Source organism: Taudactylus pleione, unplaced genomic scaffold, assembly GCF_031769625.1.
Source record: "Taudactylus pleione unplaced genomic scaffold, aTauple2 ptg000006l, whole genome shotgun sequence".
Lineage (NCBI taxonomy): Eukaryota > Metazoa > Chordata > Amphibia > Anura > Myobatrachidae > Taudactylus > Taudactylus pleione.
Genome location: NW_028284409.1, coordinates 25,535,375 through 25,554,540, shown reverse-complemented (window position 1 = coordinate 25,554,540; position 19,166 = coordinate 25,535,375). Strand labels below are relative to the sequence as shown.

The following is a 19,166-nucleotide window of genomic DNA, read 5'->3' as shown; positions in this document are numbered from 1 at the left end:
CACTCCAGGGCTTGCGGCAGCGAGACCCTACCGCAGGGTCTCCGTCACAAGCCCGACCTCATGGACACTCGCATATGCTGTGGGTGGTCACCCACAGCTATGCGAGCGGCCAGGAGGCTGCTCCATTTTCATGGAGAAGGGCACTGATTCAGAGCGAGCACTCTGGTCAGAGCGTTCGGCTCTGAATCAGGCCCTCTGTGTGGTAGAGCCTGTGCCCCTGCACCACTCTACCCTGGAATGCTCTCTGCAGCTCCATACAGGCCCCTTCGGGCATCCGATGCGCTGCTCTTCACTTACTTGGAGATGAGACGTCATGACGACTTGTTCCCCACCCACAGCCAGACTTGGAGCATGGAACAGCTAAGCAGTGAGCCCGGACTAGCAATGCAGAAGCTGTTCAGTGACAACGGCCGGACTGACTTCTCTACGGTCCTATCTGTGAGAGGAGGAGGCTTGGGGCACCTCTCAGCCGGCCCAGTGGGAACTCTCCCTATCACCTGGTGGCCCAATCCAGCCCTGCCTCTCCCGCCAATCGCGGCTGCAGCGCCGCGCCCCCAAGCCCTGGATATTGATGTTTTACATCCAAAATATTGACTTCTGTGCTGTGGATTTTTTCCCTGTGAGCATTCTGTTGATCATGTATCGGCTTTTTGCAACAGAAGGTTTTTTTATTAGAAAGTACAGAGACACAATTTTATCTGTATGTAGTTTTTCCAGATAATGTCTATATTCCTTTTACAAACACAGGACCTGATTCAGACCTGGTCACTAGGATGCGTTTGCTCGTAGCTAGCGATTGTTTGAAATCTGTGCATGCGTATGCATCGCAGAGCGCGTGTGCGAACCAGTGATAGAGTTCGGGAAGCGATCACTCGTTGCGCATAGACTATCGAGCAGAGTGATTGACAGGAGAAGCAGTTTGAGGCTGGTGACAGTGGCTGGCCATTAAAAATGAGGGAGTGGAGATGTGAACACAGGCATGTCTCAGCGTCTCAACGCCGTTACAGAGGCTGCATAATTGAGTGGCAGCATCATTGTACACGTCACCTGGCTGATTTTTACACTGAAGTGATCGCAGTGCTTGAGGTAGGGTATAGTCAACCTCAAGCGATGCATTCACTTCCGATGGTACCCGATGTACCGATGGTTGTATACACTTTCTGGAGATGACATCCACAAGTGGACATCTTAAGACAGGCCAGTGGGTGTCTACATACACTAAGCGATCACACGTTAAGACATAGTGGGCGTGCTTATGCCTTGCCGTGCAATCGCATGCCATGCAGTCACAGTGCGAGCATATGCATCTAGCGACCGGGTTTGAATCAGGCCCACAGTTTCAAGATTACTTTTGCTTTAATGGCCAGACGTGATTTTTAGATTTAGCATCAAAAACAGTAAAAACGGTTAACAATATGTATTACAATTGCTATATGTGTTACATTTCTTTATATGTACTATTTACTATTTATTTCAATGGAATTAAACAATGAACATGTTTATGACAACGTTTGGAGTGGTAAATGAGCAGCAACCTACAAACAAAAGTTTTATATTTTGTTCTATGCATAGACAATATATTTTATTCTATCCTACAAATAAATAGTTTTTATTATTTGAAAATCACCTGATCATTATTTCATACATTTTCACTGACCACTTAACCCCTTGTGCCCCAAGGAGTATCACTTTAAATTATATTAGGCAGATTGTGGGAATTCTGCCACTTATCTTATAGGCACAACAGGGTGTACATATCAGGGCCGAAACTAGGATATCTGTCACCCGGTGCACGGCAGAAAGTTTGCGCCCCCCTCCCTTCCCGTACCTGGATTTTGTCCTTGCTCCTCCATAAGGCAGTGCATTACTCAGACGTCCCTGGTATAGTGACTTGCATTATTCCATACACCATAATGCCCATTACACATTATGCCACACACTGTAATGCCTATTACCAAAGTGCCACTTACATATTTGCCCAACACCATTTTATGCCCCACAGTAATGCTTCTAATTACTTTAAAATTACCTGCTCGTTGCCATGGGGTTTCATGCTTGTTGTCAGGGGATTTATGCTCATTGCCAGGGGGTTTCATGCTTGTTGTCAGGGGTTCCATCTTCGTTGCCATGGGGTTCCATGCTCGTTGCCATGGGGTTCCATGCTCGTTGCCATGGGGGTTTATGCTGAGCCAGGGGGGTTTATGCTCGTTGCCAGGGGGGTTTGAAGGGAGAAGATGCAGCTCTCAGCATCCTCTCCCTGCAGCGCCAGCGTTCCCGGCACTTCCGGGAACGCTGTGTGCATTGCACTCTGCTAACAGACACTAGAGGTCCAGTAGGCCCTCTAGCATCTGTCTCTTCCTTGGCGGCGGCCATTTTTTGATGGCCGTTTTCAGCAAAAACCATGCGGGCGGCTAGTCCGCATGGAATCTGCTGAAAACGGCCATCCAAAAATGGCCGCCGCCAAGAAAGAGACAGACACTAGAGGTCCAGTAAGGACCTCTAGCATTAGTCTCCTCTTCGGCGGCGGCCATTTTCAGATGCCAGAGTCTGCTTTTTCACCCCCCCGCAATCCCCTCTAGCACCTCTAGCCCCCCCCCCTAGTTGCGGCCCTGTACATATCACTTACAAAAAGAAATAGCACAGGTGTATACACTTTGTATGCTGGCATATGTCAGCATTTATTTATAAATGACTGCTTGCACTTCATTGTAATTCATTGTTAGTTATCCTAATGTCCATGGTAGCAGAGAAGTCAGTGGCATACTGTTCAACCATCAACAGTACATACAGACAGAGCATAGGCAAACGCAGGGGGGGTTTCCATCTGCCTGGAAACCCCCCTCCCCAGCCCACACCATGACCACAATAGAAATAGTAATATAATAGATTGTTACTAGTGCTGCATATTCTTCACAGTATCACAAATTAAATAATCAGCACCACCTGTAGATCTTCTACCATGTATCAGACAGTAATAAATAACCTGTGCACCAACTAGGAGATCTGGAAAACATTCACTGTTAGGAATGTGCTGCTATAGAGCCCAAAATGTACATATATGTCCAGGGCAGTGCTAGGTTCTTCTGCTGCTCCCCCAGACTCCTGGACTTGCTCTAATGCTCTGGAATGGTGCCTACATCTAAAACAATTACATTGAGCTCAGGCAGGATGGCCCTACTGCCACATATAATGGGTTACTGTGATCTCTGGTCCTGTATATGCTGGAATTATGACACACAATACACTTTGTATGACACATATTAAATCTGGTTAAGTGCTAATTCTACCCTCTTCATGGACTGGCCATACTCGCTCTAAAATCAAGCATTTGGAAACCCCCCTCTAGAAATCCTGCGTTTGCCACTGCAGAGGTTAGGAATAACTATAAGGTTGCTCAGAATGCCCACCACATCTAAGCTGCTGGGGCCAGAGAATGTGCGCAGTCGCTGGCTACAGCACACCCGGAAAACTAAGGCAGCACACCCGGAAAACTAAGGCAGTACACCCGGAAAACTAAGGCAGTACACCCGGAAAACAAAAGCAACACTCCTACCATTCCCTAAGCCAATTCCCGTCTCCACCCCCAAACCCCTGCAGCCTGTCAATCAAGCTGCGGCTATCTCCACACTATGACCGGAGAGGCAGAACCATCATTGAACATGCTCTCTGTGGCTCCGGCACTTACTGTGCACAGGAAAAAAACATTGGTAAATTGCGACCAAAGTGGGACTGCTTCCGGGGCGGAATCAGGCTAATAGAGAAATGTACTGATTCAACTATGTCTGCATTACTGAATTACATTTTTAATATAGTATGTACAGCCTTTATTAATGTTCACATACTGTATATCTTGTCATTCTGTTCCTTTATCATAGTATCCTACTATATATATTTATGATCTATTAATGATCTATGGTGCTCATTGCTACTACTGTATTTTAGAATACATTTAAAAAATTCCATCTAAAAAGAAACATAGCAGGTACAGTGCCAAGGCTCCAACCAGTTATTAGAAATTCCAATTTTGGGTAATTACTGATTTTTTTTCTCTATCATTATAGTGTCTGCTCATGTTTATTTTCCAAATATAGGCGTACACAACCTATAGGAATTGGATGTGAAACACTTACCAAATACCTTTCCTCTTCTTTCATGCTTGGGGTACGGATCATGTGATTCTGTTCTCCTCTCCAATCTCCAAATCGTCGAAAAAAATAATTTGAAAGAAATCGATTGACGGGGTCTCTAATTATGTTGATATACACTGGTTGTTCTGAACCAAATCTGAAAAAGAGCAAAATTACCATATAACAGTGTTGCTAATATATGTATAAACAAATAATGCACTTACTGTCACTTATTAAACAGTTATGCTCAACATTATTGGAACCCTTCAATTTTAAGCACATGAAGTAGTGTAGCAGGATAGACACTTATGTTTGCCACAGAACAGCTATGCTGGGTACACACTGCCAGATATATTGGCCAAACAATTGAATGGCCAAGATATCATTAAGAGCTATTTCACACCCACCGGTTTTGACCGGCCGGCAAAAAAACTTCAGTTTTTTGCCAGATGTAAAATTTAATCAAGCATGCGAACGCATGGTTTCTTTCAGATGCCCCAGGCCTGGCGCGGTTGCCTTGTTACAGCGGGAATATCCACTGAGCAGGATGGCTGCCGTACCGTCCCTGCAAGGCAGTCAAGCACAGTCATGTTTTTCCTGTTAAGATGATAATAAGGCGCACTTCAGAAGTGATAATCAACGATGTTAGAGCTACAAACTCCAGATAGTTAGTACAATATTGTCTGTTGTGTGCGGACCATATACTGAGAGATAGATACATTTTCACCACATAGCAAAGTGATTTGGCCAGAGAACTATTCACCACCTTGCATAAGATGTAAATATTATGTAGATTTGAATTGTTCTGTCTGTCCGATAATGATGAATACCCTATGATAGCTGTAGCAGGGGAGGCAGGTAATCAATACTTAGTAATATTATTCACACACACAGTCTCTGTGCAGATACTGTGGTGGTCCGGGGGGAACGATGAGACGATTTGCGGTGAATAACGACATCGTAGCCACTATATAGTGATTGTTTTCTAGCAAGGACAGGGCCACGATGACACGATCGAGCCACCATGCCCCCTGCACGGCATACTTTCTCGGCTGCCCCCCCCCTTCTTCTGCTGACCTGGCTGCTCCCTCCCGGTGGTAACCCATGGGCATTTACTACTGTTCTCTCCTGGTGTAGCCCAGGCACATACTGTATACTCTTGTTCTCTCCTGGTGTAGCCCAGGCACATGCACTACTGTTCTCTCCTGGTGTAGGCCAGGCACAAACTGTATACTACTGTTCTCTAATGGTGTAACCCAGGCATATATACTACTGTTCTTTCCTGGTGTAGCCGAGGCACATATACTACTGTTCTTTCCTGGTGTAGCCTAGGCCATACTTACCTACATTGCTGGGCAGCTTTCCGGGAGCAGCAGGAGGGGACCTGCTGCTCTCCTCTTCGGGGGGCGGGGCCAGACGATAGATGGCATTAGGCCCCGCCCCTTTACAGAAACCCCCCGTGATTCGCGGGTCCATGAGGGGGCGGGGCTAAATGACGCGATTTGCCTAATTTAGCCTCGCCCCTTCCCGACGGACCCGATAATTTCAGGTAAAATCTCCACATCCTGCCCACTTCACTAGGAAGTGGGCGGGATGCGGGAGATATGCCTACTCTTCCGGGATCGCGGGGGGTTACCCGAAAAATCGGGAGCCTCCCGCGATTCCCGGGAGAGTAGGCATGTATGGCCTAGGCACATATACTACTGTTCTCTCCTGGTGTAGCCCAGGCACATATACTACTGTTCTCTCCCGATGTAACCCAGGCGCATATACTACTGTTCTCTCCTAGTGTAACCCAATCACATATACTATTGTTCTCTCCTAGTGTAGCCCAGGCACATATACTACTGTTCTCTCTTGGTGTAACCCATGGGCATATATGCTACTGCTCTCTCCTGGTGTAATGCAGGCACATACACTAATTATTTCTTTACAGTTTTACTATGTTGTTAGCAGTTTGAAGTAGGAAGCAGAAGATTACATTTTAAAAATTGTGAGGTAGAGCTGCACTAATCTGGCCGCCATCTTAGCCACACCCCTGACCCATATAATCATCTTTTAAAGTATATTTAAACATAGATTGTATTTATTTTTATTTGCCTTATGACACAAGCTACTATAACACAGATGCTGATACAGCAGCAGAGGATAACAGGAGAATAGAGTGTCTATTTACTCTCCATGTGTGCTCTTCAATAGGCCAGCCCACTATGTAAATTACAGAAAGATTTGGTACATTTCACAAAGATGATCTGCCAGCAAAAAAATTAATTGGACAATATTCTCACAAGTTCACAACAGATATATCTTTTGATGGCAATGACGGTTGTTCAGTGTGTATGAACAACCATCATCTGCAGATCGGTCGATCTGCAGATATATCTTTCAGGTGTGTACCCATGGGTACACATTGGCAGATAAATTGGCCGATCAATTGAGCCAGTGTGTACCAGCGATATATCTGTGAACTACATTGTTCACAGACATATCGCATCGGCTGTGCTGCACGGCCGATGCCCAATACATCTGCAGTAGAGACTGCAGGGAGGGGGGCGTGACACGTCCCCCGGCCAGCAGGACCAGCGGCCAGTGTGTATGAACAACCATCATCTGCAGATATGTATGGGCACAGATAGGTGTGAAAATATATTGGGTGCGCTAATTAACCAAGTGATATATCCTAAACAAACAGGCTGCTCCACAGCAGGTTCTGCAACATCCTAAAACACAGAAGATAAATAAAAGTGGAGCTCTAGTTTGAATAAGTGACCACAACAAAAATAAATTAAAATATTTATTAATATGTAAATAAAATCGGTGCAATAATTAGGTGGGCAAACGATAACACTCTATTAATCACAGACAGCAGCCTTGGTACTGGTATAGAATATAATGAGAGCAAATTAGGACACAACGGGAAAGAATACAGAACTCCTATAAAGTCCCTCTCCTCTAAGTGTCCTCAATGTAAGATGGTACAGTAATGCAGCTCTCACTGTGTTGCACACTCCCTGTGTACAGACAAAATAGTTACTCGCTGTCCATTTGATAACATTGTATAATCACTGCAATGCAGAATATGACATTGGGAACTTTCCTTCATAACTACAGCTGTAGTAATCAGAAATAATGTAACAGGTTTGATAATAGCAGAGAAACATGAAAATCATCTGCACCTGCCGATGCTCTGCAAATAGTAGCGGTCAGTCCCAGAGGCACTTACAGCAACTGAACCAGGCTGTCTGGACGGCAGTAGTCAGTGATCCCATCAGATCAGGGCTGGATTGGCCATCTGGCACTTCTGGCAAATGCCAGAATGGCCTATAACAGTGTTGGCTAACCTTGACACTCCAGCTGTTGTGGAACTATATATCCCAGCATGCCCTGCCACAGTTTTAGCATGCCCTAATAGCAAAACTGTAGCAGTGCATGCTGGGTTATGTAGTTCCATAACAGCTGGAGTGTCAAGGTTAGCCAACACTGGCCTATAGCCTCAGGGCCAGCTCGAGGAATGCGGAAGTGCCCCTGCCCTCCACGCCGCTGGATACATGATATGAGCTCAGTAGGGGGGATGGGGTGGCGGCAGTGATGGGCAGTTGCACTTTGCTCGGCCAGGAAGAGACAGGGGCGTGATGCAAGGCCTGGCCCCCGTGACTCACGCCACGTCCCCTTGAAACTTAACCAAACCCCTTTTGCGAGAGCCCGCGCCTACGGCGCATGCACAGGGCGGACTTCCAGGGCTGATCTACAGCCCCAGTCCGTCCCTGCCGACAGATGTACATGAGAGGTGGCAGCTCCATCTAGAGGCAGCGCTAAGTGTGTAATTGCAGCAATACTTAGCGCTCCGTCTCCTGTCGGTTGTCTAGACCGAATAGAGAAGTATCTGTGCCCATACAATATTATATCCTTGACGTGTTTCTCTGAGTTAAAACACTCCCGGCTTCCTCAGAAGGTTTGGTCTCTATAGTGCAGGGAGTTGATTTAAATAGTTGTAATGATTATATGAATTTACTTCAATTAACTTTCAGCTTTTGTTAATATCCACACTCATTCTGTGAGACCACATTTGTAAGTAGTTTACTAGCACAGTACTTACAAAAGGAAAACACAAAAAAGGGCTTAAAAAAATAAAAATAGCAACATTCAAAAAAAGTGGCAGCCATGTGAATATGAAATTTAAATTTAATAAGATATAATCATAATCAAGTAGAAAGCAATAAGGTTACATCAACACACAATTACAAAACTATAATAATTTAGAAATTACATATTCAATAGTATTTCATAAAGTTCAGAAACACAATAAGAATGACCATAACAATTATTATAATAAGGATAAAACAATAACAATTTGAAAAAGCAATAGGAGGAAAAACAATAAAATGTAAAAGATTCTCATGACACAATTATTGGCACCCATTTCAGTAATTCAACTAAACTTGAAAAAAAAAAAAAAAAGAAATATTATATCCAAGTGTGATAAATTAGAAATTAGGGTCAACTGTGATAAATTGTCAGTGCTAACATGACTTGAAAAAATTAATATTAGTGTTAATGTTTAAAAAGACCACTCTTTATTCCATGTTACTTTGTCACAATGGTTATTACCAGAGAGCTATCTGAGAGCATCAGAAGTGCTATTACCACCAAACACAAGACCTCTAAAGGGTACAAGGCCAAAAAGTTTGCTACTCATGGAACCATGAAGAATCTTCATGGACGTGGGGGAAAGAGGAAAATCGATAAGATTAGCCTTCGAAGGTTGTTACTTACTGTGGAAAAAACACCACGAAAAACATCCAAAGAGCTGACCTAGAACAATCCGGAGTGATGGACCACACTGCTGGAAAAAACATAAAAAGGAACAACTGATCTTTCTAAAACATACCAAGACAAACCACAATTCTTCTGGGCAAATATTCTGTGGACAGACAAAACCAAAATAGAACACTTTGGCAATGCAGACCAGTGATTTGTTTATAGATAAAAATGAACCTACCTACCTACCTACCATAGTGTTTTGGTGCGGCTTTGCTGCCCTTAGGTACTAGAGGCCTTCACCATATTGAAGGAATCATAAAATCAGAGGATTACCATGGCATTTTGGAGAGAAATGTGCTACCCTGTGTAAGAAAACTATTTTTGGGTAGAAGATCATGAGTCCTCCACCACAATAAAGCCCCCCCCCCAAAAAAAAAAAAAAAAAAAACAAAGCCAATAAACACAAAACAATGGTTGAAAGGAAAAAAAATGGAATGTTCCTGAGAGTTGTTAGAAGTGGAGATGTTGCCCATAGCAACCAATCAGATAGCATAGTAACCAATCAGATTCTACTTAACATTTAACTAGCACTTTCTAGAAGATAATAGCTATAATCTGATCGGTTGCTATGGGCAACATCTCCACTTCTAAAAACTCTCACTTTAGTAAATGTACCCCTTGATCTCAATCCAAATGAGTATCATTGGAGAGAGCTGAAATCTATTACTGGGAAGAGGAATCCTGCAAACATTCAAGAGCTTCAACAAATTGCAATGGTAGAGTGGGAGAAACTACCAGCAAACAGGTGCAAGAAACTTATAGATTGCTGCACAAAACATTTGGAGACAGCCATTGTTGCCAAAGGGTCTACAACCATATATTAAGGAAGGGTGCCTTTAATAATGTCCAGGCAGGTGCATTTTAAGAGGGGAGGGAGCTTCCATGTGGGCCCCCTCCTCTCCAGCAGGCAGTAGACTGACTTTGTGCAGGTCTCCAGGAGCATGAAGCCCGCGTTTTATTTCTGGGGTCATCACTACTGTGCAAATCACTAGAAAAATTTCCACCACGTTATTTTTTCAGTGATTAAAGTCTGCAGAACTAGCCTATGCGGGACTCCAGAGAAATATGTATACCAATTGTATGGGTGCAGGGTGTGTGGTATGGGCCCCCCAGACCACACACCCTGCACCCATTATAGATACGCCACAGTGTCCAGGTCATATTTTTTATTTTGTCTTTGAAATTACTATATACACTGTGGCAAGATGAAGCTTGGTGATGACAGTAAGCCATGGAATCTGTGTGGGGCTGGAGGGACCGGCCCACACAGGGAAAAAAACTGAGTGTGACCAAACCTAATGGCTGCTAAATGGAGTCAGTCCAAGGGGGACTGAGGCACACCAGTCAGACTGAATGTGCAGTCAGTCCAAGGAGGACTGAGGCAGCCAAAGAGCCAGTGGGAGGCCAGGATGCCATGTAGAGACCTGCGAGGTTAGGAGGACCACAAACCTCTAAGGCTGCGTATGTGAAGTTGTTGCAACCAAGCTGCAGGCTAGGATGCCAGTATCCAGACTTGAAAGTTGGCAAGGAGGACCACAAGTGTGACTTTGTGGAAGACAATACAGGCCAGGAGACTGTATTACATTTGCAAACTAGCTGCCCATGATAGTTAGGGTTGAAGAAGTGATGTAGTGCCCTGCATGGGGGCTAGGTCATTTATTATTTTGTTCCTATATGCTGACAGTAAAGCACCATTTATTTCATTTAACCTGAAAGATGCATGTGCACCCTTAATATGCACCTACATACTGCACCACTGACCCCTCTACCGAGTTAAATTACCCTATTCTATCACATATGGTGGAGAATGCAGGCAAGCATGATGAGAGCTACGCAAGAGAAACATGAATGCTGTCTGAAACTGAATCACCTGCAGAAATCACGGAACCGGTGAGTGAAAACAAAACCTGTTTGAAGAGTTGTTTGAACAGAAAAATTATCTGCAAATGTGCAAAAACGTGGCACAACGTTTGCTAAAAGTGCCAGTGTGTGAAATCACAAGTATTAAAGTGTCCTTGGAAAGGAAGAGAAATAAGTGTTTACACAGTTGTTGAAACATGTCTGCAAACAAAAGCAAGTGATTATGAAATTTGTTGCAACAGTGTGCAGCAGAAAAGAGGATAACAGTGCAAAAACCTAGTTTGTGGCTGCTAAAGAAAGTGTTTTTTTTTCTCTGTCCCGTTAAAGCAGGGTATGGTACCGACAAAGCAAAGATACCTCTGGCAAAGGGCCAGGGCTTTATACATGCTGGTAATTGTAGTGCCACATAAAGTGAAATGTTTTGCTGTACCAAGAATACTTTTGAAAGCAAAGTGTGATACAGGAAAAACAAAAGCTTATCATAATAATGATGTGTGCCGTTAAATTTGGGAAATAAAAAGAAATATGCTCCCAGAAGGAGCCAGATGCCTGCAAAGGTTCAAGCTAGAAAGTCGCAAAATCCAAGACGGGAGTGTGCAGTCAGGAAATAGAGTTGAAGATTATATAAAATTATATAAACCCTTATGGGCTAAGCATTTGCAAAATTATGTTAAAGAGAGATATTTAAATTGCCAAAGCAGAGTAAAACTAGCAGTGTGTGGTCAGTGTATGGTGCAAGGCCCACCAGGAAAGGACTATATCAGCCTGGAAGAATTTGACCGTATGCGTAATGTTTTGAATTAAAGTAATATGTATTATGCTGGGCAGATAGATGACTTAATGGAGTGGTTCTCAAACTCGGTCCTCAGGACCCCAGACAGTTCAGATTTTGCAGGTCACCCAGCAGGTGCACAGGTGTAATCATTACTCAATTACACATTTTAAAATGTCCACAAGTGGAGTTAATTATTTCACTTGATTCAGTGTGGAGACATGTAAAACATGCACTTTTTGGGGTCCTGAGGACCGAGTTTGAGAACCAGTGACTTAATGCAACATTTGGCTGATGAGAGAAATTTGCATGAGCAAGCCGAAAAGTTATTATTGAGTGAACTTTCCTCTTTAAAAATATCCTTTAAACAGGAGGAATAAAAAACAAAGTTGGAGATTAAGGCTCTTAAAAAGACAGACCATAAATTAGCAGTCATGTCGGAGCGCCTTGAGGAGGCTGAAGCATTAAAATGTATTACAAAGTGTGAAAATGATGTGCTTCTTGCAAAGAATGAAGTATTGTTGGGAAAAGAGCATGAGAATGAGGTGCTTTTTGCAAAACAAGAGCAAGACATTGTTGAACTGCGTCAAAGGTGTTTGGAACTTCAGATGAAAGTGGAAGAATCAAAAGAATGTGTGAAGGGACATCAGAGTGACGCAGAGCACACGTAAGTACAAATGGTGGATTTAGCTCTGGTGGTAACAAGAGATTCTCTGGCTGAGAAACTTTGCATACTTTGGAGAAAGAGAGAAATATCTCCAGATACTACAGTCTCAGTGGGAGAAAGATCATGACGCAATAGACAAGGACGTAGTTTGTCTTCAAGCGAGTTTGGAGAAGCAAATACAGATGCTCCAATTTAACTTGGCTACAGCCAGAGGAAGTGCAAAGTGTCTGGCTGAAAAAAATGTGTTTCTGGAGGAAAGACTTCATGATACAGTAGAACTAAGTGAAGCTTTGGAGAAATAACTTTACCATGTACATACTATGGTTGAGAAGTATCAAGGAGAGAATAAGAGCCTTGAAAAATGTTTAATTACACAGACCAGTTGCACAATCTTCTCTGGAAATGTGTGCCAAATAACAAGAGCTTCGGTATAAAATAAAAGTGGCAGAATATAAAATAGCTGTGAAAAGTTTGAGACTTGTTGAATATGAACATATGAAAAGTAATCTTCTGCAAACTGAGAACAAGTTGGAAAAATTACCTAGCTGGAAGTACAGCTCTCTGCAACTAAAGAAAAATGCCATTTGGAAGTGGGAAAATCATAAGAGGAAAAGAAGTTGGATAACATGCTGAAATTGGAGTCTGGTTCCAAAATGGCTTCTGATGTCCTCACTGAACCTAGTGGGATAGAAATCCAGAAAATCAAGCAGCAATGGGACAATGGAGCTGTCCTCATCAAATGTACTTGTGTGCAAGATGGGACCGAAGTCTCAAAGTTGGGAAACTAACTAAAAGACTTTGTTGCAAAAGTGGATGAGAAACCATGAAGTGACATTCAGCTTTCCATAATGTCTGAAAGAGTGGAGTCTTCCCAAAAGGTTCCAGTTCCAGATAATAAAGCTATGTCTAAAGTTTGTGCTGTGAAGCTAACAAATACAGATTATGACTGATTACTTCCAAGGATGAGTCTATGGTGTCACCATGTGATAAGAGTGATGTGAATATGACCAGGTCACACAATTTTGCAGTGAAAAGCAGAGCCTTAAAGAAAGCTAATATTGCCAGTCTTGTGATGAGTAATACTTCTGTATTGAAACAGTTCATTTATGCAACCAGGATGATACTTGCAATGCAGCTGAATTTGTTTGTGAGGAAGTGAAGTGGCTTGAAGCAGATAAAACAGCTAAACAGAAGCTGAAATGAAAGACCTCTGTAGAGGATGAATCTGAATCTGTGCTGATGAAACATGTTGAAATTGTTCACCATATTTTCAATGCCCAAGAAGATCTGAGAAATAGGAAGATTATTAAAGTGATCGATAGCCATCAAACCCATGAGATTAAATTTGTGGGTCAATGGAATAAACATTTAAGTATGTTACGTTGACAAGAGAGTCCAGAATCTGAGAGTGGCAGTGCCAGTATGTCCTCTGACATAAAGCCAAGGTATGAAGTTTATGATGCTGGTGGCACTCAGGATGATAATATGAGTTACCAGTGAAGCATGTCAGTAGCTAATACATTGTCTCAAGGCTAAATGTTGGAGAGGTTTCACACAGAAGTCTACCAATTGAAGTGCAAATAAGAGTTGTAAGCATGAGGAACCTTGACTCTGTTAAGAAGAAAACAAGAAAAAGTTGTTCTTTGTCTTTACCAGAAGGGTCTAAGGAAAGGTCTGCTTCTGACAACAGAAGTGTACAGGATGGAAATCCTGGCTTCTTGCCGTATGATGTGAGGAAATTTGTGACATTCTTAAATACAGCCAAAAAGAGATGAAGGCTGTTATACAGAATGTCAGGTGAGCTGTTCAAAGAAAAGTATTGTAATGGAAAAAGAAGCATAAAAGGCTCTATCTGCAATGTGTTAAAATTAAGAATATTGTTGCAAAAGTTTAAAGTATTGTCACACAACTGCTGAGTGATTCACGCAAACATATAAATTTACATAAGGTCAGAGTAAAAAGAAGAGACCCAGGAACCTGGATGATGAGACCACCAGATGACAGACAAGTCTGGATGATATTTGTGGATGTGGTGAAGGGCCCTGATGTGCAAGGTGAAGAGGGATTTCCCATAAACATGCTTCGTCCAAATTTACTCAACTCAGGGGTTGTGAGCTGGAGAAGGGGATGTGTGGCAAGATAAAACTAGGTGGTGATAGTGAGTCATGGATTCTGTATGGGGCTAGAGGGACCCACCCACACAGGAAAGAAAAAGGTGGTGTGACCACACCTAATGGCTGCCGAGTGGAGTCAGTCCAAGAAGGACTGAAGCAACCAAAGAGCCCAGTGTGCCCAGATCTGCAAGGCAGGGGGGACCACAAATCTCTAAGACTGTTATGTGAAGTTGTAGCAGCCAAGGTGCAGACCAGTAGTGTTACAATCCGCTACCAGGATTTCTGACAGCCTTAGCAGTTTCTAGTCCTGGCTGTTGCTAGGCAGCAGGGAAGCTGTCAGTATTGTGGAAGCATTCAGCTGCCAGTCTGCAATCTAGCTCCCAGTGTGTATGCAGTTCAGCTGTACTGCAATTAGGAGATGGTTGCATTGGTTCCTCTTCCTGTTATTTTGCATTCACTCCCAGCATTCCTTGGGTGACAGCTTATACCTTATGTTGCTGTCTGGTTCATTCCATGTGTACCATTGTTCTGGTCTCCTGCTCTGCATATGCCCAGCCATGTCTGTTCCCAGTTTACTACGTTCCATGCTGTGTTGGATTCTGTGCTGCTGCTACGCCTGCATTTCTTGCTGTGTGGATTATGTTGCTGTCTGCTAAATCACCTGTTTGCTATCCAGACTAACTGTCCTGCAATTAACCCTGTGGATGCTGGTTTTGATTCTGCAATTACCCTGACCTTGTAAAGTATCTGTATCTACTCCAGCCAAAATCCTGTGATCACCCTTGTATTGTATAAGCTCCTACTGCCTGAGCTTAAGTCCTGGCAGCAGCCTAAGTACTGGTGAGTGTATTCAACTCTATGGGAACAATGGGTGGTTGTTATAGGCAGAAGATGTCAGAAGGAGTCTCTAGGGGTCTTGTACATATACAGGGGTGTTTCATAACAAGGAGGCTGGTGTCTGGACTTGCAAGGAGGCAAGGATGACCACAAGAGAGACTATTTGGCAGACAAGCCAGGCCAGGAGGCTAGAGACTGAGATTGTTTTTACATTTGCAGACTAGCTGCCCATGATAGTTAAGGTTGAAGGAAGTGAGGTAGTGCCCTACATAGGGTCTGGTCATTTATTATCATGTCCTATATGTTGACGGTAAAGCACCATTTGTTTCATTTCACCTGAAGGCTGCATGTGGAACCTTATTATGCACCTAGATACTGCATCACTGACCACTCCACCAAGCTAAATTACCCCAGTTTATCACAACATCCTATTCAAATATTCTGATGATACAAAGTTGAAACATTTCCTTTTATTTCTGAAGATATTGTACAGGTTGTACTTAAAATTCAAGGGTGCCAATAATGTTTAAATTGTTTTAGAAGTCACCTCAGGAACCTGTGACCTGTATAAAAGATTATATGGTCAAGAGTCCCATCTGTGACCATATATAATATGTAGTAGAGACCAAAGAATAAATACAACCTACAGTACAATACAGACAGCTCTATACTCTAAATAGTTTCTTCGCAGCCTCTTAAGTTGTCCCCCAGGAATGGAGTCTAGCCAGTTTATATGGTGGCAGCTGTCTGCACAGATATACACCATGGAGTAGGTAGGTTTCTGATAACCTAGTTTGCAACTTACCATCCTCAATTTTGATACTAATATCTGAAAATTCTTAATCTCATGATCAATATTAATAGTTAATTGGATGCCCCTATCATTACTATGTAAAAAACTGCAGAATTGCTCTAAAATAATTTTATTCCCTTCCAGATAAATATTATGTTGTGAATATAATGCGAACAGGACACCAGGTTTACACTAAAAGAACTGTTGTGCCACACTACTTCCTCTTCCCAGAAGCCCATAAAAATATTGGCATAACTCGGGACAAACCTGATGCCCATTGCAGTCCCAACCTGTTGCAATTAAAAATCTTCCTTGAAGAGAAAATAATTGACTTAAGATAAAATCAATTCCCTTAATGAAACACTCTTGTAGTTGATCATCTACATTAGATCTGACCTCCTAAGGTAATTTCATACAGCCTCTATACCTTGTGTGTGTTAAATTATTGTATACAGGGAACTTACATCAGCACTAACTAAAATATTCCCTTTCCCATTCGATAGATTATATCTTATTTAAAATGTCTCTCGTATCCTTCAAATGGGACTTATTAAAAAGTACCAGGAGTTGCAGATGATAATTATTTAAAAGAAACCATGATTCTGGTATAGTTAAGGTCCCATTATTGATATACATATCAATAAGTATCCTTAATGGTGTATATTTCAAGTCCTTACTCAAAAGAGCTTCTTCCTGACTATTAAGGAGATGGGAGCTGAGATTAAAACTTTTTACTCCTCTCCCTTCACCGACACCAGCTTTATTTGCAGAAGTACTATTCCTATCAACTAACTTCTTAGACTTCATTCTAGGCCTGACCTTAGTAGATTCTCTTTTACCCCTCCCCCTTCTTTCACTTTTAGTTATTCTTAGACTGGATATCTTCCAACCCCTGTAAAAACGATATGTGTTTGATGAATCATCTCTAATTGAGTCTGTCAATCGATCAAATTTATTGCATAAAGGAAGCTTAAAGGGACTATAAAGTTCATCCTTACTCCCTCAGTTTTTTAACTTATCTCTCCTCTTCCCTTAAATTCCCATTTCCCAATAGGTAAGAAACTATATTATTGCTTATTATTCTTACATTTACTTTCTTTCCTTCTCTTAAAGGATTGTGTTGACTCCCTATAGTCCTTATAGGTATTCTCAAAATTAGAACCCTGGAATGCAGACTTAAAATTTTCTTCTTGATGGGGCTGATTCACCTTAATTACATTTTTTGATGTGCCCTCATTTCTATCCCTGTTCAACTTCTTCAACTTCTTCTGTTTAAGTACATTTTTCATTCTGATGAAATTATGTTCTATTCTCTCATTCATTTCTATAAACTCTGGCATCCCAGAAAATGGAAGTACAAGCAATTTATTCATTTCAATTTCATCTTCTAATTTTTTTTTTTAAATCCTTCCTTCTTTCCTCTAAATTGAGGCTCATCAGAGAAAAGGGAATAAATAAATAAATACACGACAATAAATAAGACAATACAAGAAATCAAATCGGATATCTACAAGGTGCGCTAAAAAGCAGTCCCCCTATCCACAGGATCACTGGAAACCCACTTAGTTTCCAATACAGAATACAATCGAAATAACTGCCTTGAGTTATGCCAATATTTTTATGGGCTTCTGAGGAAGTAGGGTGGCACAACAATCCTTTTGTCCTGGTCGCGTTGACAACATAATATTTATCTGGAAGGGGATAAATTGATTTTAGAGGAATTCTGCAGTTTTTTAAAATAACAATGACAGGGGCAGCCCCTTAAATTTTACTATCTATGTTGAGGATGGTAATTTGCAAACTAGGTCTTATCAGAACCCCCCGTGCTCCATGGTGTATATCTGCGAAGACAGATGCCACCATATGAAATGGTTAGATTCCATTACTGGGGGACAATTTAAGGGGCTATGAAGAAATTGCATGGATATCAGGATGTTTGAGAAACAAGCCACAATAATAGACAGTTCATTTCCAGCCTGTGGGTATAAGGAATCTAAGGTTAAGCAAGGGTTTAAGAAAGCTATTTAAGTTGATAGGAATGAGTTGCTTATCCCTAATCTTAAATCGACTAGCAATGATAACTTTCAATGGGCAGCCACACCATTTTCTCGGTGAACTGTGCGTGCCAGGGAGAGAGGAGGTGACTTGTGTTCACTCCCCATCCGAGGCCCCCTACTCTCTCCCCGGCTGCCATCAGCGAACTGACAGCAGCAGTAGACTCTCTTAATACGTTCCACGATATATCGGCCCCAGTGGCAAACGCAGGATTTTGAAAGGGGGCTTTCCAATACTTGTTTACAAAACCAATGGAAAAAAATCTAACCACATACAGCATAGTTGCCTACCTTTGCTGTCTCTTCCCTGGGAGAAGTCCTGGGAGGAGAGGCAGGTGGGTGGCGATGGGGGCGGAGCCTGACAATTTGAGTCATTAAGCCCCGCCCTTCGCAGTAAAATGCCCGGAATTGGCTTAAATTGAAATAGGGGGCGGAGCCAAATGATGCAAAATTTATCATTAAGTCCCGCCACCTGCACGGACACCCGCAATCACCACGGAAATTCTCCTAATTCTGCCCACTTCACTAGGATAGCTGTCGGTCGGTATCCTAACCTTCCCCCTTTTCCTAACCCTACCCCTCCCTCCCCGATGCCTAAAGCTAACCTCCCCTTCACCACACCCTTCCTCTAACCCTTCCCCTAACCCTCCCATTAACCCTGCTACTTACCTTCGGGATGCCGGCGTCAGGATTTTGACAGGTGTCGGGATTCCAGCATTCTGAACGCCAGAATTCTCGCGGTCGGACCGCATTCAGGAGCTCATTCAGATCTGATCGCAAGATGCGGCCGCTCGCTAGGAAAAAGGAGCCAGATATTTAAATGAAGCGCTCGCACTGCGTCGCGTCGCTCGCACTGCATCGTGAAAAAGGAGCCAGAAATTTAAATGAAGCGCTCGCACTGCATCACGTAAGGATGCTCTCTATGTCTTAGCGAGCTACGGCAAAGTGCGCTCGCAAGTTTATAAAGACGCCTCCTTGTTACTCGCAACACATGTCATCTCCGGGAAATGTAGGATTAATCGGTAACATCGAGAGCCATCGGAGCTGCTCGTAAACTATCGATACCTAGTGAAAACCTCTGTACGATCCTGCCTATACCTTCTACACCTTTATACGATCCT

General features: G+C 42.7%; 1 protein-coding gene across 2 annotated transcripts in view; it reads right to left on the bottom strand.

Annotated features, from left to right (window-relative positions):
• Positions 1–19,166, bottom strand: part of UST (uronyl 2-sulfotransferase) — a 459,504-nt gene that overhangs the window by 49,967 nt on the left and 390,371 nt on the right. The window contains exon 5 of one of the 2 annotated variants that reach the window (XM_088455738.1): positions 4,131–4,284. In XM_088455738.1, coding sequence (XP_088311864.1) covers positions 4,131–4,284 — 154 coding nt within the window. The remainder of the gene's footprint in view (positions 1–4,130; positions 4,285–19,166) is intronic. The other variant, XM_088455807.1, reaches the window with a different exon arrangement.